The 20,767-nt window shown below is 37.5% G+C and overlaps 1 protein-coding gene across 1 annotated transcript in view; it reads right to left on the bottom strand.

Annotated features, from left to right (window-relative positions):
* The window catches only part of Pfdn1 (prefoldin subunit 1), a 49,630-nt gene extending 33,501 nt beyond the window's left edge, over positions 1-16,129 (bottom strand). The window contains exon 1 of the mRNA XM_090377454.1: positions 16,038-16,129. Within this exon, the coding sequence (XP_090233580.1) occupies positions 16,038-16,103 (66 nt within the window). The 5' untranslated portion in view covers positions 16,104-16,129. The remainder of the gene's footprint in view (positions 1-16,037) is intronic.
* Positions 16,130-20,767: the final 4,638 nt, after the last annotated feature.

Genomic DNA, 20,767 nt, shown 5'->3' with positions numbered 1-20,767 from the left:
ACTTCCGCTTAACAAAACCATGCTGTGTCCGAGCTATAACTGAAGTCTTGTCTAGATGATCCTGCAGTGCTTCTTTAACCAGTGCCTCCATTAATTTTCCGGGAACAGAAGTTAAACTCACAGGTCTATAATTGCTTGTGTCAGCCTTTGATCCTCCCTGTTGAATTGGGGTCACATTTGCACATCTCCAGTCCATGGGTACCTCCCCTGAGTCCAAGGAAGCTCTCATAATTATGGCTAAGGGTTTGCTTACTTCCTTTGCTGCCTCCTTTAATATAACTGGATAGATCCCATCCACCCCAAGTGCCTTTCTTGTGTTTATCTTCAACAATTTCTCCTCCACGTTACTCTCAGTTAACTCCATTAGTGTCATTAACAACCCCGTTGACCTTCATATAGTCTGCAAACTTGGACATTAAGCTTGATAAATCATCATCAATATATCATTAATGAATACAGAATACAACATGGACCCAACACTGAACCCTGGGGGGACTCCATTAATAACATTAGTTCATGAAGAGCAGTATACATTGATTACCACTCTGTCTTTTCCCACTCAACTATCCCTTTATCCATAGCAGCAATTTGCCTCTAATGCACACTGCTCTAATCTGTGCAGCAGTATCAAAAGCCTTTCTAACATTCAAATATATGATATCAAAATTATTCTTTGCATCCAGTTCTTTTGTGACCACATCATAGTCTCCAATCAAATTGGTCAGACACTACTTAACAAACCCATGCTGTGTCCGAGCTATAACTGAAGTCTTGTCTAAATTATCCTGCAGTGCGTCTTTAACCAGTGCCTCCATTAATTTCCCTGGAACATAAGTTAAACTAACTGGTCTGTAATTACTTGTATTGTCCTTTGATCCTCCTTTGTGAATTGGAGTTAAATTTGAACATCTCCAGTCCATAGGTACCTCCTCTGAGTCCAAGGAAGCTCTCATAATTATGGCTAAAGGTTTGCTTACCTCCTTTAATAGAAGTGGCTAGATCCCATCCACCCTAGGTGCCTTTCTTATATTTATCTTCAACAACTTCTCCCCCACTTTGCTCTCAGTTAATACAAAATCATCCAGCTTACTGCCACACCTCTGGTATTGCCCTCCCTGAATAATTCCTCATGTGTAAGTGTAAATGCAAAATACTCATTTAGTTTGTTAGCTACCTGAGCAGGATTATCAACGGTTGAACCATCGACTTTAAGTGGACCGATCTGATTCACCCCTTTCTCCTAGAGTTTACAGAAGTAAAGAACTCTTTGATGTTTTTCTTTGCATCCTTTGCCAAAGATTTCTTGTAATCTGCCTTTGCCTGCCTAACTTCCTTTGTGACTTGGTTACAGACCAGCTTATATCTATCATAGGCTTCTGTGTCACCTGTTAATTGATATGTATCCCATGCATTTTTCTTCTCTGCCGCATGTCTCATTAGTTCATCTGACATCCATTTAGGCCTAGCAGAGACAAGGAGGTGATTATACCTTTGTATATGGCAACGGTCAGGCCACACCTTGAGTACTGCGTACAGGTCTGGAGGCCCCATTTTAGGAAGGATTTAGAGTTGCTAGAACGAGTACAGAGAAGGGCAACAAGATTGGTGAAAGGAAAAAAGGGGTTCTCTTACCAGAAGCTTAAATTCTGTAAGTTGCAGCATCTGGAGACTAGACACCTACAAGGTGACCTGACTGAGGTGTACAAGGCTTTGAATGGTTTGAACAGGCTCAATGCTGATGGGATACTTCTGCTTGCTCAGATTAAGAACCCTTCAGGGGGCTTAGATTCAAATCGAAGAAAGGCAGTTGTAGAACAGATGTGCAAGATCTGTTGTTGTGGAAGTTGATAGCTTAAATAAATTTAAGGCTGAACTAGACAAACATTTGGAGTGACCAAACAGGTGAAATGGGAAGGTTTTTTTTTTTTATTATTTATTTTATTTTATTTTTATTTTTTGGCTGATGCTCTATAAGCTTGCTTTATTGCATCATATGCCTCAACTAATGTTAACTTAGACCTTTGTTGTTCCTGTACCATGAAGAGGTAAACTTACTTACCAACTTAGAACTAAAAGTTCTTATACTGCCAGTCCTATTATGTCATTTGGTTCATGGAAGAAGAAACAGGTCTAGACTATTTTTTCTCTTAGTACTTGTCCTAATAAGCTGATACAAATATTGATCATCTAGTTGATTTAAAAATCATGTTCCCCACAGTGAGATCACCCTCTCACTTGCTCCAATCAATTAGGGACAAACTGAAATCACCCATTACAAGACATTCACACCTGCACACCTATTCTGTTTGCATGTAGTAGCTTTCATAATGATCTTCACAATCTTCTGAACTCTCATTATACCTTTGTTTCCAATGAAATAACACCACATAGATTCTGTACCAGCATACATAAATTCTGAATCTGAAGAATTCCAAAGCAGCTTTTGTCATGCTTAGGCTTCTTTCATGCTTTCTTTTGATAAGAAACATACCCCACCACTTCTTTTATCTTTTCTATCCTTTCTAAATATATTTTACATACTATATATCTGGGTGGCACCAAGTTATGATCAGCGTTAATTGTCCTATTAAGGAATTTGAATTGGCTCATTTAATGATGACACTCCGACATTACTGTATATACAGGTAAGACTAAGTGTTCTTGTCTAGTTTACCACCCTGACACACCCCTTATTTATTTAAGCTATTTAAGCTTGTATCCCTAGCATGAGCTTCCTACTCGTTTGAAATGTCACTACCCTCCAAACATATTACCAATAGAAGCTATTATGGCAAGAAACAAGAATTCTTGAGATGTGTGAAGCAGTACTTTGACCCATATCGTCAGATAAACAGGTATCTATATTACTCACGTTTCCCAGCTAGCAGTTTCTCTATTTTAGTGGAGAAGGACTTGCATAAGAAAATATGCCAGTGAAAACTTTTGCATGAAGATTGCTGCCATTATGAGGTACATGTAGCTTTTCATTTGGTAAAAAGGTGGCTGCAGTTCCTAAAACTTCACTAGATCCAGTATTATATTCTAACTTAGGCTTGTTTGCCATACCTCACTCCCCCTCAAAACTACAGCCATTAACAACACAGTATTGCACAGTTACACTGTGGATGAACTATAATACTTCTGTTATTTTTTCATAAAAGTGTACGTGCTAATACTTTTTATGAAATGGACATCTTTTTCATCTCCCAAAAAGACAGTGTTATTCGATTCTTACATCACTGCAATTAGCCCAAGGGGATCACATCTGGTGAGTATGGGCATGGCACACCCAGGGTCCTGAGCTGGATATCATCGTTCTTCTCTTTCTTGGCGATTCCTTTCTACTTCTCTCTCTCTCTCTCTCTCTCTCTCAGAAATTTTTTTTTTTTTGCTAGTGCAGCATAAGCCTCAGGCTTCCTTGCATCATATGGCTAATAATAATGAGAGGTATATATATGTATGTATGCATGCATGCATGTATGTATGTATGTATACCCTGTCTATGGTGGCTCCCAAACAAATGTTCGTCTCCACCTAGTGTCACTGTGACGAAATACAGAAATTCTGTAAAACAGGCCTGACATGTGGGTTAATGAATGTTCTGTAGTATGTGTGGTGAGTGTCAGAACCAAAATATTTAAAAAATTCCTCACATTTTGTCAGAAACTGAAAGCACAAAACAACACAAACACAATATAAACTTATATACAAAGTTTCCTCCTTGAGTTACTCATTACTCTTGCCGACCGGGCTAGCCGAGTGGGTAAAGTACCTGCCCGGCAACCCAAAGGTCGCGGGTTCGATTCCCGCCTCGGGCTTGGATCAAAGTACTGCAAAAACCTTGGGAGGTGCAATATGGCCACAGAAGCCGATGCGCCAACAACTATCAAAAAAAAAAAAAAAACAATATCATATCAGATGTTCCTTCCACCTCTAGCACAGAGTAGACTGACTCAAAATTATTTCTTCTATTCCAATTTTAGGACTATATTTGTACATCTTATGGAACTATGGCAGGTTTACTCTCCAAAATTTTTACTTTTACATTCATCAGGAACCCTGTTTCTAACAGTATAGAAGACTTGAGTTCATACAATCATGCTATCCATATGTGCTCTTCTAATTATCTCAACAGTTACCACCACTCTTAAACTATTTTTCAACACAAGTTTGACTAATCACCTGTAACTTGAAGGCCACAATAATTCCGACAGTATTTCCACAATATTTTTAAATTTTACAAATTATGTCACATACCATTGTCACATTTTTATGTTATTCAAAATTTTGCACCACACAAAGGAGCCTTGCCTCACATTCTGTTAAAAGTCAGTTATAAGTGAATATTCAATCATTCACCTCTGAGGAGAAACTGTAGAGTTACATATCCAGCTTAGCCTGATATGCATACCTTCAATGTTGAAGTTCATTCATCTAGCACAAATAGAAATTGGATTAAATTAATAGTGTTCATATTTAAGTACTATCCCTTTCTTTAGTCTTCAGTATGTCACCATACAAACTATCACTGGTTTATAACCAGCTGTTCAGCAATCAGGATTAAAAAAGCCTGCAATTGTTTCTATAAGTTAAGTTCTAAATTTTTAACTTTACTGTAGATAAAAACACTGGAGGAAAAGCAGGGTAAATCCTCAATGCGACAAACAACCCAAACTCAAGGAAAGGGAACAATTATCCACTTACCCTGTACCTATCATTTGGGACCTTAGTTCAAGTCTCTTGAGAAACACTTTAGTTGCAAAATCCTGGACCACCCACAAGCAGGTAAGCATAACTGTCTAACAATCCAGGAAATTTTTCTCATTAGTATCTGTCTTGTGTCAGAATAAAGATGACAGTGCAATGAGAGGTGACTACTGAAACATATCTTATCAACTTGAAACAGATTTTTTGTTGTGATATTAATGTAATAATGTGTTTCACACTCAAAATTACACTGGCCAACAAAAAAAAATTATTTTTTGTACCTCCAAAGCAAAAGTTGCAGATTCTAAAGGAAATTAATCCAGTAATTCTAAAAGTGCCAAAACCATGTCTTTATCTTGTCTCTATTGAAAGACATACTGAAATTTTAGTAACTTAATGAATGACCAATTTCAAATATCATATAATAACACATACTATCTTAAAAATGAGTTTTATTCATTTTAAAATACTTCAATCAAACATACAAAGTACTATATATATTTCTTTCCTTAGAAAAGTTTGCCACTCAGTTTTTCTTATAGTTCATTTTGCATATCCTCAACCCTCCAATGGATGCAGCCACTCCTATCACAATAGGGAAAATGCTTTTCCCAGGTGAAAATTTTTTAAAAAAACTTATCAGCAAGAAATAATTCAAAACTGTTCACTTTTTTAACCACTCTATATTTTCAGTCTATTAGGAACAAACTTGTGAAAAATCCATTTGTTGATATTGAAAATGTATTTTAAAATAAAACCCTTGGGCATGCAAGTTTGTTCGTGTCAAACCTTGTCTCTCTTCTTCAGGCATGATGTGATTTCTTGCTAGAGGAAGTAGTATGCATTGCTAAGGCTTGCACCACTGAGAATGGTAGATTGCAATACATGTACTGGTTAAAACAACATTCCATCACTGGTGATTAAATCATAATTTTTCTCTTTTTGGTGATTCCCTTCGACTTTTGACTCTCTCTCTCAGGGTAACTTGGGATTTTTTTTTTTTTTGGCTGGTGCAGCATAAGCCTCAGGCTTCCTTGCACCATGTAGCTAATAATAATACAGTCGATTCCGGTTATTTGGGACACGTCGGGACTAGTGCATTTTGGCCCGATTAAGCGGCTGCCCCAATTATCCGAAGTTTCACGTAAATAGTTAAAAATACAATAGACCCCCGCTTTACAATTGGTTCACTGTACAATCAAATCACGTTACAATGGACTCACCATAGTAAAGTACCGTTCACTACACGATGTGTAGTAAGTGCCGGTCATTGTGATCATGTTTGTGAATTGAATTTTAATTCTATTAAACAGTGATTCTAATTAGCGAAAATAGGAGGAATATTATCCACAGGCTATAAAAGTAAAGATATATTAAGCACAAATTTACCCTTTATTACCTTACCAATTAAAAAATTAAATGATACGTGAAATTTGGAAGAATATACATGATAATCAGAATAATTAATAGGTACTGTAATATGTACATACTAGCTAAACTAGCTGACATTTCTGTTCACTCTACATTTGTGGGTGGGGGTTAAAATTTAAAACAGTAAAAAGATAAGCAATCAATAACAAAAAACACGGCACACACAAATTGCAAGTAACACGATATGCGCAAGTGAGAACGGAGTAACTAGTTATGAAGCTTTAAAAATAGGAATGAAGAGAAGATTCTAAAAATTATTTTTTTTTATGATTGAAGATTCCATGGAAGTGTAAACATTAGTATTAGTATTAGTAACGGCCGCATGGTGCAAGAAAGCCTATGGCTTATGCTGCACCAGCCAAAAAAAAAAAAAAACCCGAACAAAACAATGATAAAAACAAAAAAAAAAAATAATAAATAAATAACTAAATAATAATAATTAATAAATAAAAAAAAAAATAAAATAAAAAGGAAATTAAACCTATCATCCTATGTGCTTCCCTTACCCGAAAGTACTATCCAGATGACCTTTGAATTTCCCCAAACTGTCGGCCTCTACCACCCATAAAGGCAACTTATTCCAGTAATTTATAACTCGCTGGCTAAAATAGAACTTCCTGCAATCCAATCTAAACATTTCCCCCCGTAACTTGAATTTATGTCCCCTAGTTCTAGCATCATTTATAATCTTGAAAATTTTGTCCTCATTCATTTTACTGATGCCTCTCAGAGCCTTAAACACCTCAATCAAATCTCCTCTAAGGTGTCTAGTTTCCAAACTCTGCAACCCACATATTCGAAGTCTTTCTTCATAAGGACACCCTTTCGCCGATCTCACCAGGCGAGTTACCCTTCTTTGCACCCTTTCAAGAAGCTCGATGTCTTTCTTCAGGTGCGGTCTCCATACTTGAACACAGTATTCCAAGTGTGGTCTAACATAAGCCTTATATAATGGGATTATCACGTCCCTATCTCTACTTGCAAAAGTTCGATAGATCATCGATAGGACACCATGGGCCTTCCTTGCAACCTGTTTACAATGCTCAGAAAATTTCATGTCTGACCGTATCGTAACACCCAAGTCCCTTTCCTCCAGTACTGGCTTTAGTTGAACTCCACCAAGTGAATAAGTTTTTTTGGGATTACTGTTTCCCAGGTGTAATACCTTACACTTTGTTGGATTAAAGCACAGCTGCCATTTTTCTGACCATTCCTGAAGTCTATCTAGGTCTCTCTGAAGAAGCTCAGCTTGACAGTCATCATTAACTACTCTCCCAATTTTAACATCATCTGCAAATTTAGACATCACGCCCTCTATCCCTTCATCAATGTCGTTTATGAAAATTAAAAACAACAGTGGTCCTAATACTGATCCTTGGGGAACCCCACTTCTTACATCAACCCAATCTGAGGAATAGCCATTTATCACAACCCTCTGCCTCCTGCCCTGAAGCCATCCTTCTATCCATCTAAGGATTTTCCCAGTGATTCCAACCTGTTCCAGCTTATAAAGCAACCGCTCATGTGGGACTGAGTCAAAAGCTTTGCTGAAATCTAAATAAACAATGTCGAAATTATTCCCTAAATCCAGCTCGTGAGTGACCCTTTCGAAATAGCGAACCAGATTTGTTAAACATGATTTTCCCTTTACGAAACCATGCTGAGTATCCTTGAGAATTTCAATTCGATCCAAATGATCCTGAATTCCACCCTTGATCATTGCCTCCATGATTTTCCCTACTACTGAAGTCAGACTGACAGGTCGATAATTTCCAACTTCACTTTTAGAGCCACCCTTATGTATGGGAGATACATTTGCACTTTTCCAATCCAAGGGAATCTCCCCAGAGTCTAATGATGCTCGCATAATTAGCCTCAATGGTTCAATGCACTCGCTTGCTGCCTCTCTTAAGATTATAGGGTATATTCCATCAACTCCAGGAGCCTTACTGGTCTGTAGGCTCGAAAGTTTTTTCATTAAATAATCTTGCGAAATTTCAATATCATTAATTACATATTTTTTAACTTCGCTCCCACAATTTCCCTTTGCCACAAAAGGCTTTTCATTTGTAAATATCGATGCAAAATAACTGTTGAGTTCATCTGCAACGGCAGCTGGTGTATTTATTACTATCCCCTTTCCCTTACATAAAGGTCCGATCTGGTTTGTCCTGCTCTTCTTGGCATTTATATATGTGAAGAATTCTTTATCCCCCCTCTTTGCTCTGTTTGCTAGTGATTTCTCATAAACTGCCTTTGCATGTCGAACCTTTTCTGTGGCTCTATTACACATCACCTTGTAGCTGTTATAGGCTTCAGTACTTTTTATTGTTCTGTAACCTTTCCATGCCACCTTTTTCTGCTCAAGTAATGCGGCAACTTCACTAGTCATCCAACTTGGAACCCTCCTCGTGGAGTATTTTTTTAATGGTATATACGCATTCAAGGCATCTGTGATTAATGTTTTAAAAGCGTACCACAGTTCAATTGTATTCATTCTCTGCGCGATATCTACCCAGTTAATAGAGGCCATGTAGTACCTTAAGGCATCGTAATTTCCTTTTCCGAAATTAAAACCCATTCCTTTGCCTTTTACTTCTGCTACCTCTTTCGTCATCATCCACCGTAGAACTCCGTGATCACTTCCTGCTACTGGTTCCTCTACTGTCAGCCCTGTTATGTCATCTGATTCATGTGTGATGATGAGGTCTAGGATATTCTTTTCTCTAGTATTTTCCCTGACATGTTGATACAAATAACAGTCATCTAGTTGATTTAAAAATTTTGTTCCCCATGTCGAGTTTCATTCCCATTTACTCCAATCAATTAGAGGCAGATTGAAATCACCCATAATAAGGCATTGACGCTTACTTGCCCATTCCATTTGCATGTAGAGGCTTTTGTCATAATCTTCACAATCACCTGGTCTGTAGATTACTCCTACTCGCATTATACCTTTGTTTCCAACTATCTCACACCATACAGACTCTATACTAGCATGTGAGACGTCTGAATCCGGGAAAGCTATCGTCGCACTCAGGCTGCTTCTGATAAGAAGCATTACCCCACCACCCCTTCTATCTAACCTATCCTTCCTAAATACATTATACAAGCCGTACTGAAACTCATCATCCCCAATTTCCGGGTGGCACCACGTCTCTGTAAGCCCTATTATGTCCGCGTTACTTGTTTTAACCAGCAGTTCGAATTCGCTCATTTTATTGACGACACTTCTAACGTTACTGTATAAACAATTAAGATTTACTGTTCTTGTATATTTAACAACCCTAACACAACCCTTGAAGTTTTTTAGGCTCTCGTCCCTGGCATTAGCTACCCGCCCACGTGAAACGTTTGTGCCTCCAGAACATCTAGATAATACGTCCAGTTGGGGTAACAGATAAGAACTCTTGAGGTATGTGCAAGAGTTACTTTGACCAATATTATCAGATAAACGCGTGTCAGTATTACCCACATCCCCCCTAACTAGCAGTTTCCCTGAACCTTTAAGGTATCCTCAATAATACTGGCAAAAACATTTCACCATAATAACCCACAGAATTCCAGCTGTCATTATTATCGCAAATTCAGTAAGATCAAGTTTACTATCAGTTTATGATAGTTTTCACTAACAGAAAAGCCCAATAAACAGGTTACTGCTAATTGTTTTTATTGTTTTATGGTTGTGACCTCCAGAAATCCGACCGAACTACGTGGTATGGTCTGAGACAATCGTGGAGTAATCTTCAGTGCTGCAGTCTCCTGCCCCGATTAAACGGCATGTTGTCCCAATTAAGCGAAGTAAACCCTGGCTATTTTCTCGATTGGGTTCTGATTTTTAAGATTTGCCCCAAATAAACGGCTGCCCGATTAACCGGTGGCCCAAATAACTGGAATCCACTGTAATAATAATTTGCTCACATCAGCACCCCACAAAGAAGGGGGTGCTGATGTGAGCAAATAAAACTCCTGCATTCAGCATTATTGGAGCTTGAAACTTTTATGTGAGCTGGTGTGTCAACTGTTCAAGCTACTCTTAAACACGTGGTGGTAGTGAGCTGTCAGAATGAATAGAAAAACCATGCTAATTTTAAATTCATATTCTTAATGATTACATACATTAGGTTTAATGAAAATGTCATTTGATTTTTTTATGGCCAAACTTCATTAACAAAACAATTAATGATGCAGATCAGAAGGAATTACAATGATTCAAGAATATTAAAATTTATGCTGTTACTACTCTTGTAGATAATTTTTTATATATGGTATATTCAATCTCTTCTGTTACGCAAGGGGATTCTGTGCAACTGTTGGGGGTGGGGGTTAATAAATTAGTAGAAATATCCCATCATGGATATGTCCTGATCAAAGCTTGTTTATTGCTTATATCGCTAGAATTTTGAGAGAAAAAAGCTGAGATGGGAATTAAGAACATGCACTTCCAAAGATTCTTGGCAGTCAATATCCTTTGATATTACAGTAAAGTTGACACCAGAGTTTCATAATTACCTCCTTTCCTTCATCCAAGAAAAACACGCACAGCCACTTTAAACAATCATCAAGCTGCAAGTTCAGTATCCTATAGATTTGAGTCAGCTCGTGGGGGAACACTTCACTTAGGTAGCACAATCCATATCTTTCTTTATTCAGAACTTGAACAAAATTCTTTAAAAAAGGCACCTAGGGTGGATGGGATCTATCCAATTATATTCAGGGAGACAGCAAAGGAATTAAGCAAAGGAACTTAAGCCATAATTATGAGAGCATATCTGGATTCAGGGGGAGGAGGTCTCTGTAGAATGGAGATGTGCAAAAGTATCCCCAATTCACAAAGGATGATATGAATAATTACAGACTTCGTAGCTTAACTTCTGTTACAGGGAAAATAACAGAGACTGGTTAAAGAAGTGATATAGGACGATCTAGACAGGAGTGTAGTTAGAATTCAGTCAAAGCATGGATTTGTTAAGGGGAGATCTCTGACCAATTTGATTAGATACTATGATGCAGCAACAAAGGAACTGGATGAAAAATAATTGGATTTCAGGAAAGCTTTCAATACTGTTACACATAAAAGACTGCTGTATTGTACAAATTAGAGCAACGTAAGGGAAAGGGGATAGTAATAAATACACCAGCTGCCGTTGCAGATGAACTCAACAGTTATTTTGCATCGATATTTACAAATGAAAAGCCTTTTGTGGCAAAGGGAAATTGTGGGAGCGAAGTTAAAAAATATGTAATTAATGATATTGAAATTTCGCAAGATTATTTAATGAAAAAACTTTCGAGCCTACAGACCAGTAAAGCTCCTGGAGTTGATGGAATATACCCTATAATCTTAAGAGAGGCGGCAAGCGAGTGCATTGAACCATTGAGGCTAATTATGCGAGCATCATTAGACTCTGGGGAGATTCCCTTGGATTGGAAAAGTGCAAATGTATCTCCCATATATAAGGGTGGCTCTAAAAGTGAAGTTGGAAATTATCGACCTGTCAGTCTGACTTCAGTAGTAGGGAAAATCATGGAGGCAATGATCAAGGGTGGAATTCAGGATCATTTGGATCGAATTGAAATTCTCAAGGATACTCAGCATGGTTTCGTAAAGGGAAAATCATGTTTAACAAATCTGGTTCGCTATTTCGAAAGGGTCACTCACGAGCTGGATTTAGGGAATAATTTCGACATTGTTTATTTAGATTTCAGCAAAGCTTTTGACTCAGTCCCACATGAGCGGTTGCTTTATAAGCTGGAACAGGTTGGAATCACTGGGAAAATCCTTAGATGGATAGAAGGATGGCTTCAGGGCAGGAGGCAGAGGGTTGTGATAAATGGCTATTCCTCAGATTGGGTTGATGTAAGAAGTGGGGTTCCCCAAGGATCAGTATTAGGACCACTGTTGTTTTTAATTTTCATAAACGACATTGATGAAGGGATAGAGGGCGTGATGTCTAAATTTGCAGATGATGTTAAAATTGGGAGAGTAGTTAATGATGACTGTCAAGCTGAGCTTCTTCAGAGAGACCTAGATAGACTTCAGGAATGGTCAGAAAAATGGCAGCTGTGCTTTAATCCAACAAAGTGTAAGGTATTACACCTGGGAAACAGTAATCCCAAAAAAACTTATTCACTTGGTGGAGTTCAACTAAAGCCAGTACTGGAGGAAAGGGACTTGGGTGTTACGATACGGTCAGACATGAAATTCTCTGAGCATTGTAAACAGGTTGCAAGGAAGGCCCATGGTGTCCTATCGATGATCTATCGAACTTTTGCAAGTAGAGATAGGGACGTGATAATCCCATTATATAAGGCTTATGTTAGACCACACTTGGAATACTGTGTTCAAGTATGGAGACCGCACCTGAAGAAAGACATCGAGCTTCTTGAAAGGGTGCAAAGAAGGGTAACTCGCCTGGTGAGATCGGCAAAAGGGCGTCCTTATGAAGAAAGACTTCGAATATGTGGGTTGCAGAGTTTGGAAACTAGACACCTTAGAGGAGATTTGATTGAGGTGTTTAAGGCTCTCAGAGGCATCAGTAAAATGAATGAGGACGAAATTTTCAAGATTATAAATGATGCTAGAACTAGGGGACATAAATTCAAGTTACGGGGGGAAATGTTTAGATTGGACTGCAGGAAGTTCTATTTTAGCCAGCGAGTTATAAATTACTGGAATAAGTTGCCTTCGTGGGTGGTAGAGGCCGACAGTTTGGGGAAATTCAAAGGTCATCTGGATAGTACTTTCGGGTAAGGGAAGCGCATAGGATGATAGGTTTAATTTCCTTTTTATTTATTTTTTATTTTATTATTATTTGTTTTATTTATTAATTATTATTATTTATTTATTTTTTTTTTTTTGTTTTTATCATTGTTTTGTTCGGATTTTTTTTTTTTTTTTTTTTTTGGCTGGTGCAGCATAAGCCATAGGCTTTCTTGCACCATGCGGCCGTTACTAATACTAATACTAATGTGTGTCATTAAGGGCAAGTTACTGCTGAGGATAAAGGGATGGTTGAGTGGAGAAGACAGTGGTTATCAATGAACACCGCTCTTCATAGGATAATGTTATTAGAGGAATCCACTAAGATAATTCAGATAATGAGAGGAATTCACAGATAATACAAAGGTTGGTTAATGACAGTAATGAAGGCATGCCACTGCAACAATATCAAGAAAAATTAGCCAGATGGGCTGAGAAATGGCAATAGAAGTTTAACATTGACAAATGCGAGGTACTGCATGTGTGCAGTAATCCCAAGGATAACATACCAATTAGGGGTGGTGCCATACTCAAGGTAGTGGACAAGGAAAGAGAACTGGGAGTAATTGTAGAGTCCAACAAAGTTCTCTGAGCAGTACAGATAGCTCATGGGGTTTTCTCAATGATATACAGGAATTTTACTAGCAGGGATAAGGAGATGATTATCCCATTGTAAAAGGCAATGGTTAGACCACATCTTGAGTACTGCATACAGGTCTGGGAAGGCCTCATTTTAGGAAGAATGAGAGTTGCTGGAATGGGTACACAGATAGGCAATGAGTTCTCTTATTGAGAAAGCCTTCAGTATTGCAAACTGCAGCATCTGGAGACTAGGCACCTGTGAGGTGATGTGATTGAGGCTTTGAATGGCTTAAGCAAGCTCAATGCTGACAGGTGTCTACTTCTTGCTCAGACTATGCACATGGGCTGGGGGAATTCAAATTAAGGAGGAATGGTTTAGAACAGATGTGCAGAAGTTTGCCTTCAGCTAACAGGTGGTTGATTGTTGGAACAACCATCCATCCATCCATTGTTGTGAAAGTGAATAGTCTGAATAAATTCAAGGAAAAAATAGAAACTATTGGAAGAATGAATAGGTTAAATGGAAATTTTTTCCTTCATTTTTTGTGGCTAATACTGTATAAGCTTGATTTCTTGCATCATTTGCACCACTACTAATAATAATACTAAAAAATTCTTCATTAATCCATGCTTTATGTGCAAAAGTGGAAGAACCTTTTTTGGTTCAACCAGCAGAACATAATTTATATTACTCCCTTTCCTACTGTTGCACATGTGACTGTCCATTCCACAATATACAGAAAATGACATTATTTTGTGAAATTGCCCTGTAGACTAGTGAGTAATCTCATTACCTTAAGATCATCACAGGCATTCCAAGCAAGTTATGGTAATGCATTCAGGATCTTGGACATAGTTTCATACATTTCTTTTAGGATAACAGCACAAACAGAGGAACTGATGGGAATGCATTTACATTATGCAGTAGAACTGCTTATAAACTTAATTTTAAGACATCAATAAATATAGATCATTCTTCAGGATTGTGTTCAATGTCCAAATTGTTCAGAACACATATCTTTATAGAGACAACATTTTTCATAACAAAATATTTTGAAAATACTGACACTTTCAGTATACTGTAATTTTAATTCTAATTTTAAGTAACTTCCACTGTTGTAACCTAGAACCAAGGAGTTTTGCTTGTTCTTTAGACAAATTTACATCATGAACTAAGTAATTAACTCTTCTTGCTTAATAAGCATAGCATATTAAAATTTTCTGGTAAGTTGTCGAATCTGTTGAAGTGGACAGTCCAGCAACATCTGTAACACAAGAATCCTCACTATATCATCACTGCTTACTTTAATCCATGGTTTTGGGGATCTGCTATCAGCAGGTCTTCATTATGTGAACAGGATTTATTGCAGACGATATGCTACAATATCTGATGGTGTACTTGCTTTTTCTGGATATCCCTGATATTTCTGTCATGAAATAACGGCAAAAATTATCAATGTGGTTGTATGGTTCTCACTATGCCATAGGAACTGTAAAAGGCATATTTTTAATTTTCTGAGTTAGCCACATCCTGATTTGTGATGCAGATAATATAGCATATGTGGACTCCAAATTTTGTCCTGATCACCAATCTTGCAACCAAAATACAAAGAATATGCAAGTTTAGTAATACTGTAGATGTTCTTCCTCTGAGTTTTGTTGTGAACTGTCCACACATGCAATAGACATTGTTATGATGATTCAGAAACTTCTTGTGCTTCTGCTTAAACATTTTAATACAATGCTATTTAAAACATAGATATACAGATAAACTATATAGGTACTCACATTACAATTGTCTTTCCGTTACTGAAAGCGAGGGGTGGAAAGCAGACAATGTTGAACATGCTAACCTTCCCCAATATAATTGTCATCTCTGAACATGCGTGAACATTATTATTTGCAGGTTATACAAAAATATCAGTCTTACATCTATTTCCCTAAATTTTAGTAAGATATATGTATTATGATTAAACACAAAATCTTATATATGTTGAAATCGTGAGGTGACGTGATGTGAGCTCTTCTATGCATAAAAACTGACTGCAAACAACTGATGTAGTAATGGAAGTAAAAAATTACGTTGTCAGTGTTATTATGGAAATAAGTTTCCCTGGAGCATCATTAGGGTTATTATACGTCGCATATAAAATTTAGTATTGTGGATAACTTCAAGAATTACAAAGCTAAAGCTAATAAATGGTAAAATAAAAAACTAAGTATAACAGCAATAAATGAAATTCTATATAACAAGGTCTCTTTCTTTTGGCATTGCACTACTATTATTTTTTTTTTTTTCAGTTAGGTATTAATGGAAAGGAAAGTTCAATATTAATTCAAAACCAGCAATCATGAATTCCAAATACTTCACAAATATGACATTACTCCAGATGTTTTTATTGAAAGAATTCTTGACTTAAATGACAAATTAAAAGCAAAAATAATTAAAATGCATAGTTACATAGTTATTAAACTAAAATAATTTATTTGAAATAATTATAAACACGTACACAAACTTAAAACCAAATTTAAAAAAATAACAGCAACATAGTACCTTTTTCAATTCCATGTCAACCGGCAAACTCGCCGCCATTTTGTGCAGTATCTGAGAAAGTAGCATCTCGCCACCTATTATGAAGTTCACTCTTAGTTCGACATTATGCTGTATTTATTTATTATTACAGTATTAGTACAGTATTATTTTATCTCTTTTTTAAAAGAAAATTCAGAGAAATATAACGTCTTTGAACAGCAATCAACTGGCAAGCTATAAAATGAAAGTTTGGACATAAAGAAAAGACACACAAACTATTTTGGATAAAGTGATTCAGTTCGAAACGTTTCACTTAGGTTCAATATTTTGTGAATGTTGTTAGTTGTGAGTTTCAGATAACTCGTTCGCTACGATCCTTTTCCTTTAAATACTATACAAAGAGGCTTGCTTGGAGTTTCATATAGATGGAGAGTAATAATTACAACCGTTTTTCACCCTGTGGCCAAGTCGGTTAGTTGATGGGAATAGTTGCTGGATGAAAAACTAAACTCAGTTTCATTCACTGATACATTTCAAAACGCCATTTCCATCTCATAAGTTTGAAGAAACTGGTAGAAGATCTAAGGAAATCATCAGCATATAAAGGTAATATATGTCTTAACTTTCTGCCGAAGCAACTGTGTCTCCTTCAGTTCTCGAAAAAAGTGACACATGCTTAGTATAGGACATAAGAAAATACACTAAGTGATCACTGAATTATGACCACCTACCTAATACTTCGTAGGTCCTCCTTTTGTCCTCTGTACAGCAGCTATCTGACGTGGCATCGATTCAACGAGATGTCGGAAGCGTTCGGGAGGTATGGCCAACCAAGCTGTATGTAATGCGGTCAGCAATGCACGTATGGAGGTGATTGGTGTATCCAGACGCTTGATATGCCTTTCCATAGCATCCCACAAGTGCTCTATGGGATTGATATCGGTGGAGTTCGGAGGCCAATAGATATGCTGGAAGTCAGAACTGTGTTCCTCAAACCATTCGTGCACAACAAGTGCCCGATGGCTCGGTGCATTGTTATTTTGGAAGGCACCATCGCTATTAGGGAAAACGTGCAACACAGCGGGGTGTACACAGTCAGCAAGCAGTTGAGGATAGCGGAGACCACTGATACGCATACGTTGTTCTAGATGCACCAGGGGTTCAAGTTCCTGCCAGTGAAACATGCCTCACACCATACAACCGCCTCCACTGGCCTGCACTTTTGATACCATTCATGATGGATCAAGAGCCTCATGTTATTGAAGCCAAAACCGTACACGACCATCCACGGTGTGGAGTAAATAACGTGACTCATCCGACCAGCACACCTTCTTCCAGTCTTCTAACGTCCAACTTGCATGCTCTTTGCACCTGGCGAGTCTTTTACGCGATGAACCTTGGTTAAGAGAGGATGCTGTAGGGGTAGTCTGCTGGTATAGCCCATACGTGCGAGCGTGCTACGCATGGTCATGCCAGATATTGTTCCGGGTTGGCCCATGTTGTATTGGTAGTCAACTCTTGAGTGCTTCGCCTGTACGAGTCGTCAGACCCAGCGCTTACCTCTAACATTAACCATTCGCTGACCTTTGCAGTTTGATCATTTTGATGCCAGTCCTGGTACGCTTTAATTACGGCGGCTCTCGAACACCACACAAGTTCATCCGTTTGGGAAAGCGAGGCACCAGCTCGTCGAGCACCCACAATCTGTCCTTTATCAAAGTCCGATAAATCCTTCCTTTTACCCATCACGCTCGGAATTTTACTACCTACTGAACCACGGCCACCTCATCTATGCTACGTATGTCGACGAACTCGGCATTCTCGCGCCTCACGTGGTCAACGGGTCGCATTCTCTTTTCATAGGGGTGGTCATAATTCAGTGACCACTCAGTGTATAATGTAAATTGGCAACTATCGATATTCAGCGCATGCTACCGTTGTGACGTAATGTGTATTTTGATACGTATTCTACCCATAACGTTCTACTGCTACCGCTGCTGCAAGTTGTCTTCAATATTTCCGCTCGAAATCAAGAATGGACTGTGATGTTGTCTCCAGTGTGAAAATGGGCCTTGGCAGGAACGAAACTACTATTTTTTTTTCAGTTAGAATAAGTCAATTGAAGGTATTTTTCTCGATCGTTCCTAAACCGTAAAAAAGAAAAAAAAAAAAAAAAAAAAAAAAGCTGAACCTTAGAAAGGAAGCTTTTCTGGACACATACTCATGTAAACTTTTTAACTTGTTTTGGTATATCGAACTGTTCCTATAATTTTATCAGTATATTTTAAAACAAAACATGTATATATCAAAATAGAACTGATTTTAATTGTCTTTAGAGATATCATGGATGTTTATATTGTAATTTTAAAAGAAAAAAATATATCAATACTGAAGAGAGAGTGAGGTATTTATTAACCGTTGTCGCATGCCTGAAATCTCTTAGAACTGTTTGAGGAAGTCTGAAAATCTGTGTATACGTAAACGAATTTTAAGAACGTGAAGGTTGCTTTATGTTGCCAAAGTTCATTTAGGAACATAAACGTTGCTTTCGTTTTCAAGAAGCCATTTAAATTTTTCACTGATTCGTTTTGTCACAATGCTTGTTTACATCTGTATGATTTAAACACAAAAAAATATTTAAAGGCTGCTCATTTATATAATTCAACGCAATCCGAAATAAGATAAAATTTTTGCAAGATAGAATAAAATAGTGCATTTTAAAACCAAGTTTCAAGAATGGGCTGTGATGTTGTCTGTAGTGTAAAAATTGGGCCCTAGCCAGTAGCGAAACTATAAATTCTGCCCCTCCGCACTGAACAGCTCCCGCATGATGTTTAGCAACCTTACTAAACCAGCTGTCTGACCCCTTCCCCCTCCCCACTGGTGGCCTATCTGCTGCTTTCGAGATGTGGCACTGTCTTTCGTAGCCAGAAGTTGGCTCTGTAGCCAGAAGAATCAGCACAAAGGTTGAATACGGAAATGAGTATTTAAAACAGAAAAAAATCTATATAATTTCTAATAGTCTATAATGGTAAAATAATCTAATAATTTTTTAATAGTCTAGTAAAAATCTAATAATATGTTAATAGTCTTTAATTGAATCAGACTGCTGACTTTGTTCATTGACAAAACAGCTACGTTTCCCTATTCATATAAAAGAAATTAAGTTTTTTGTGTGTCAGGCAGTGTTTTGCCAGCTGGGAAATTTTTATTAATATTACAATTACATTTTCGATTATTTTACAGATACATGATTAAATATTTTGAAGTAACGATTTTAAAATTTACAAGCATAAGTATTAAAACATGTTGAATATAGAGTGGCGCTGTTTTTTGTGAAGACGTTCCTGAAGTTAATTTTTTAGTGCGCGTTAATTCAAGTTAATTAACTATGTCTTTTAATTGAAAGAAATCGTAACGCAGTAGAGAGCAGTAAGTTTAATTTCCATCTAACAACAAATCTTGTATTTTTATCAAGTGCTTTTCTGTATTTTTATTGAATAACTTCATTAGGCTTAGCCACTGACAGGCCGAATGATTGCATTATATTGTGGACATATTTCCGTGAATAGGTTTAGCAGGCTAGATTTACTCAACTGCTAAATTGGTAATAAATTTCAGTAACTAATAAATATATACTACTTTACAGGGCTCGGAATGGACCACAGCTCTTCAGATTCATCTCACATATCGGTAATGTTGTGTACGTGATTATTAAAAATAAGATATTTTATTAACGAGCGTTCCATTTCGCCAAATTTTCTGTTTTGATCCTTTTGTTACTATAAGCAAATAAGGGGACCGTTATTGTACATCTGAAATATTAACTATTAATGCTAAACATACAATAAATAAATTATTAAAAATATTATTAATAATAAATATACAAATTGAACTCGCCATTGTTGTCAGATTGAGCTTAAATATATAAATTATGTAGTAGTAATAGTGGCATGTGATGCAAGAAAGCAAGTGTATGTATGACCTTATGCAGCATTAGCCAAAAATAAAAAGAAGAAAAAATCACACCATTCCCTCCAAATGCCTGTCCAGTTCCTCCCTAAATTTATTTAATCTATCAACTTCCACAACGACAGATGGAAGTTTGTTCCAGCAATTAACCACCCGCTGGCTAAAGGCAAATTTCCGCACATCTATTCTACATCTGTCTTTTCTTGATTTGAATTTATGTCCCCTTAGGTTCGTAATCTGAACAAGTGGAAGGATCCCATCAGAATTCAGCGTGCTCAACCCATTCAAGGCCTTATATACCTCAATCAGATCACCGCGCAGGTGCCTAGTCTCCAGCCACTGCAATTTGCAGAACTTAAGCCTCTCTTGGTAAGAGGATCCCTTCCTTCCCCTCACCAACCTTGTTGCCCTTCTCTGTACACGCTCAGGCAAATCTACATCCTCAAATGAGGCCTCCAGACCTGTACGCAGTACTCAAGGCGTGGCCTGACCATTGCCTTATACAGAGGGACGATCACCTCCTCCCTGTTATCAAAATTCCTATATATCATTGACAAAACCCCATGACCTGCCCTAGCAGCCTGTCTGCATTGCTCAGAAAACTTCATATCTGACTGCACAATAACTCCCAGGTCTTTTTCATTTTCTACCACCTTAAGTGTAGTACCACACAGTTGGTACGTTTCTCTGTGGTTATTTCTACCCATATGCAGTACTTTGCATTTGCCAAGGTTAAACTTCAGTTGCCACTTCTTAGCCCATCTGCCCAAATTATCTAG

The sequence above is a fragment of the Mastigoproctus giganteus genome, chromosome 7 (assembly GCF_048544385.1).
Source record: "Mastigoproctus giganteus isolate SK-2022 chromosome 7, ASM4854438v1, whole genome shotgun sequence".
Taxonomy (NCBI): domain Eukaryota; kingdom Metazoa; phylum Arthropoda; class Arachnida; order Uropygi; family Thelyphonidae; genus Mastigoproctus; species Mastigoproctus giganteus.
This window is presented reverse-complemented; position numbering and strand designations above follow the sequence as displayed.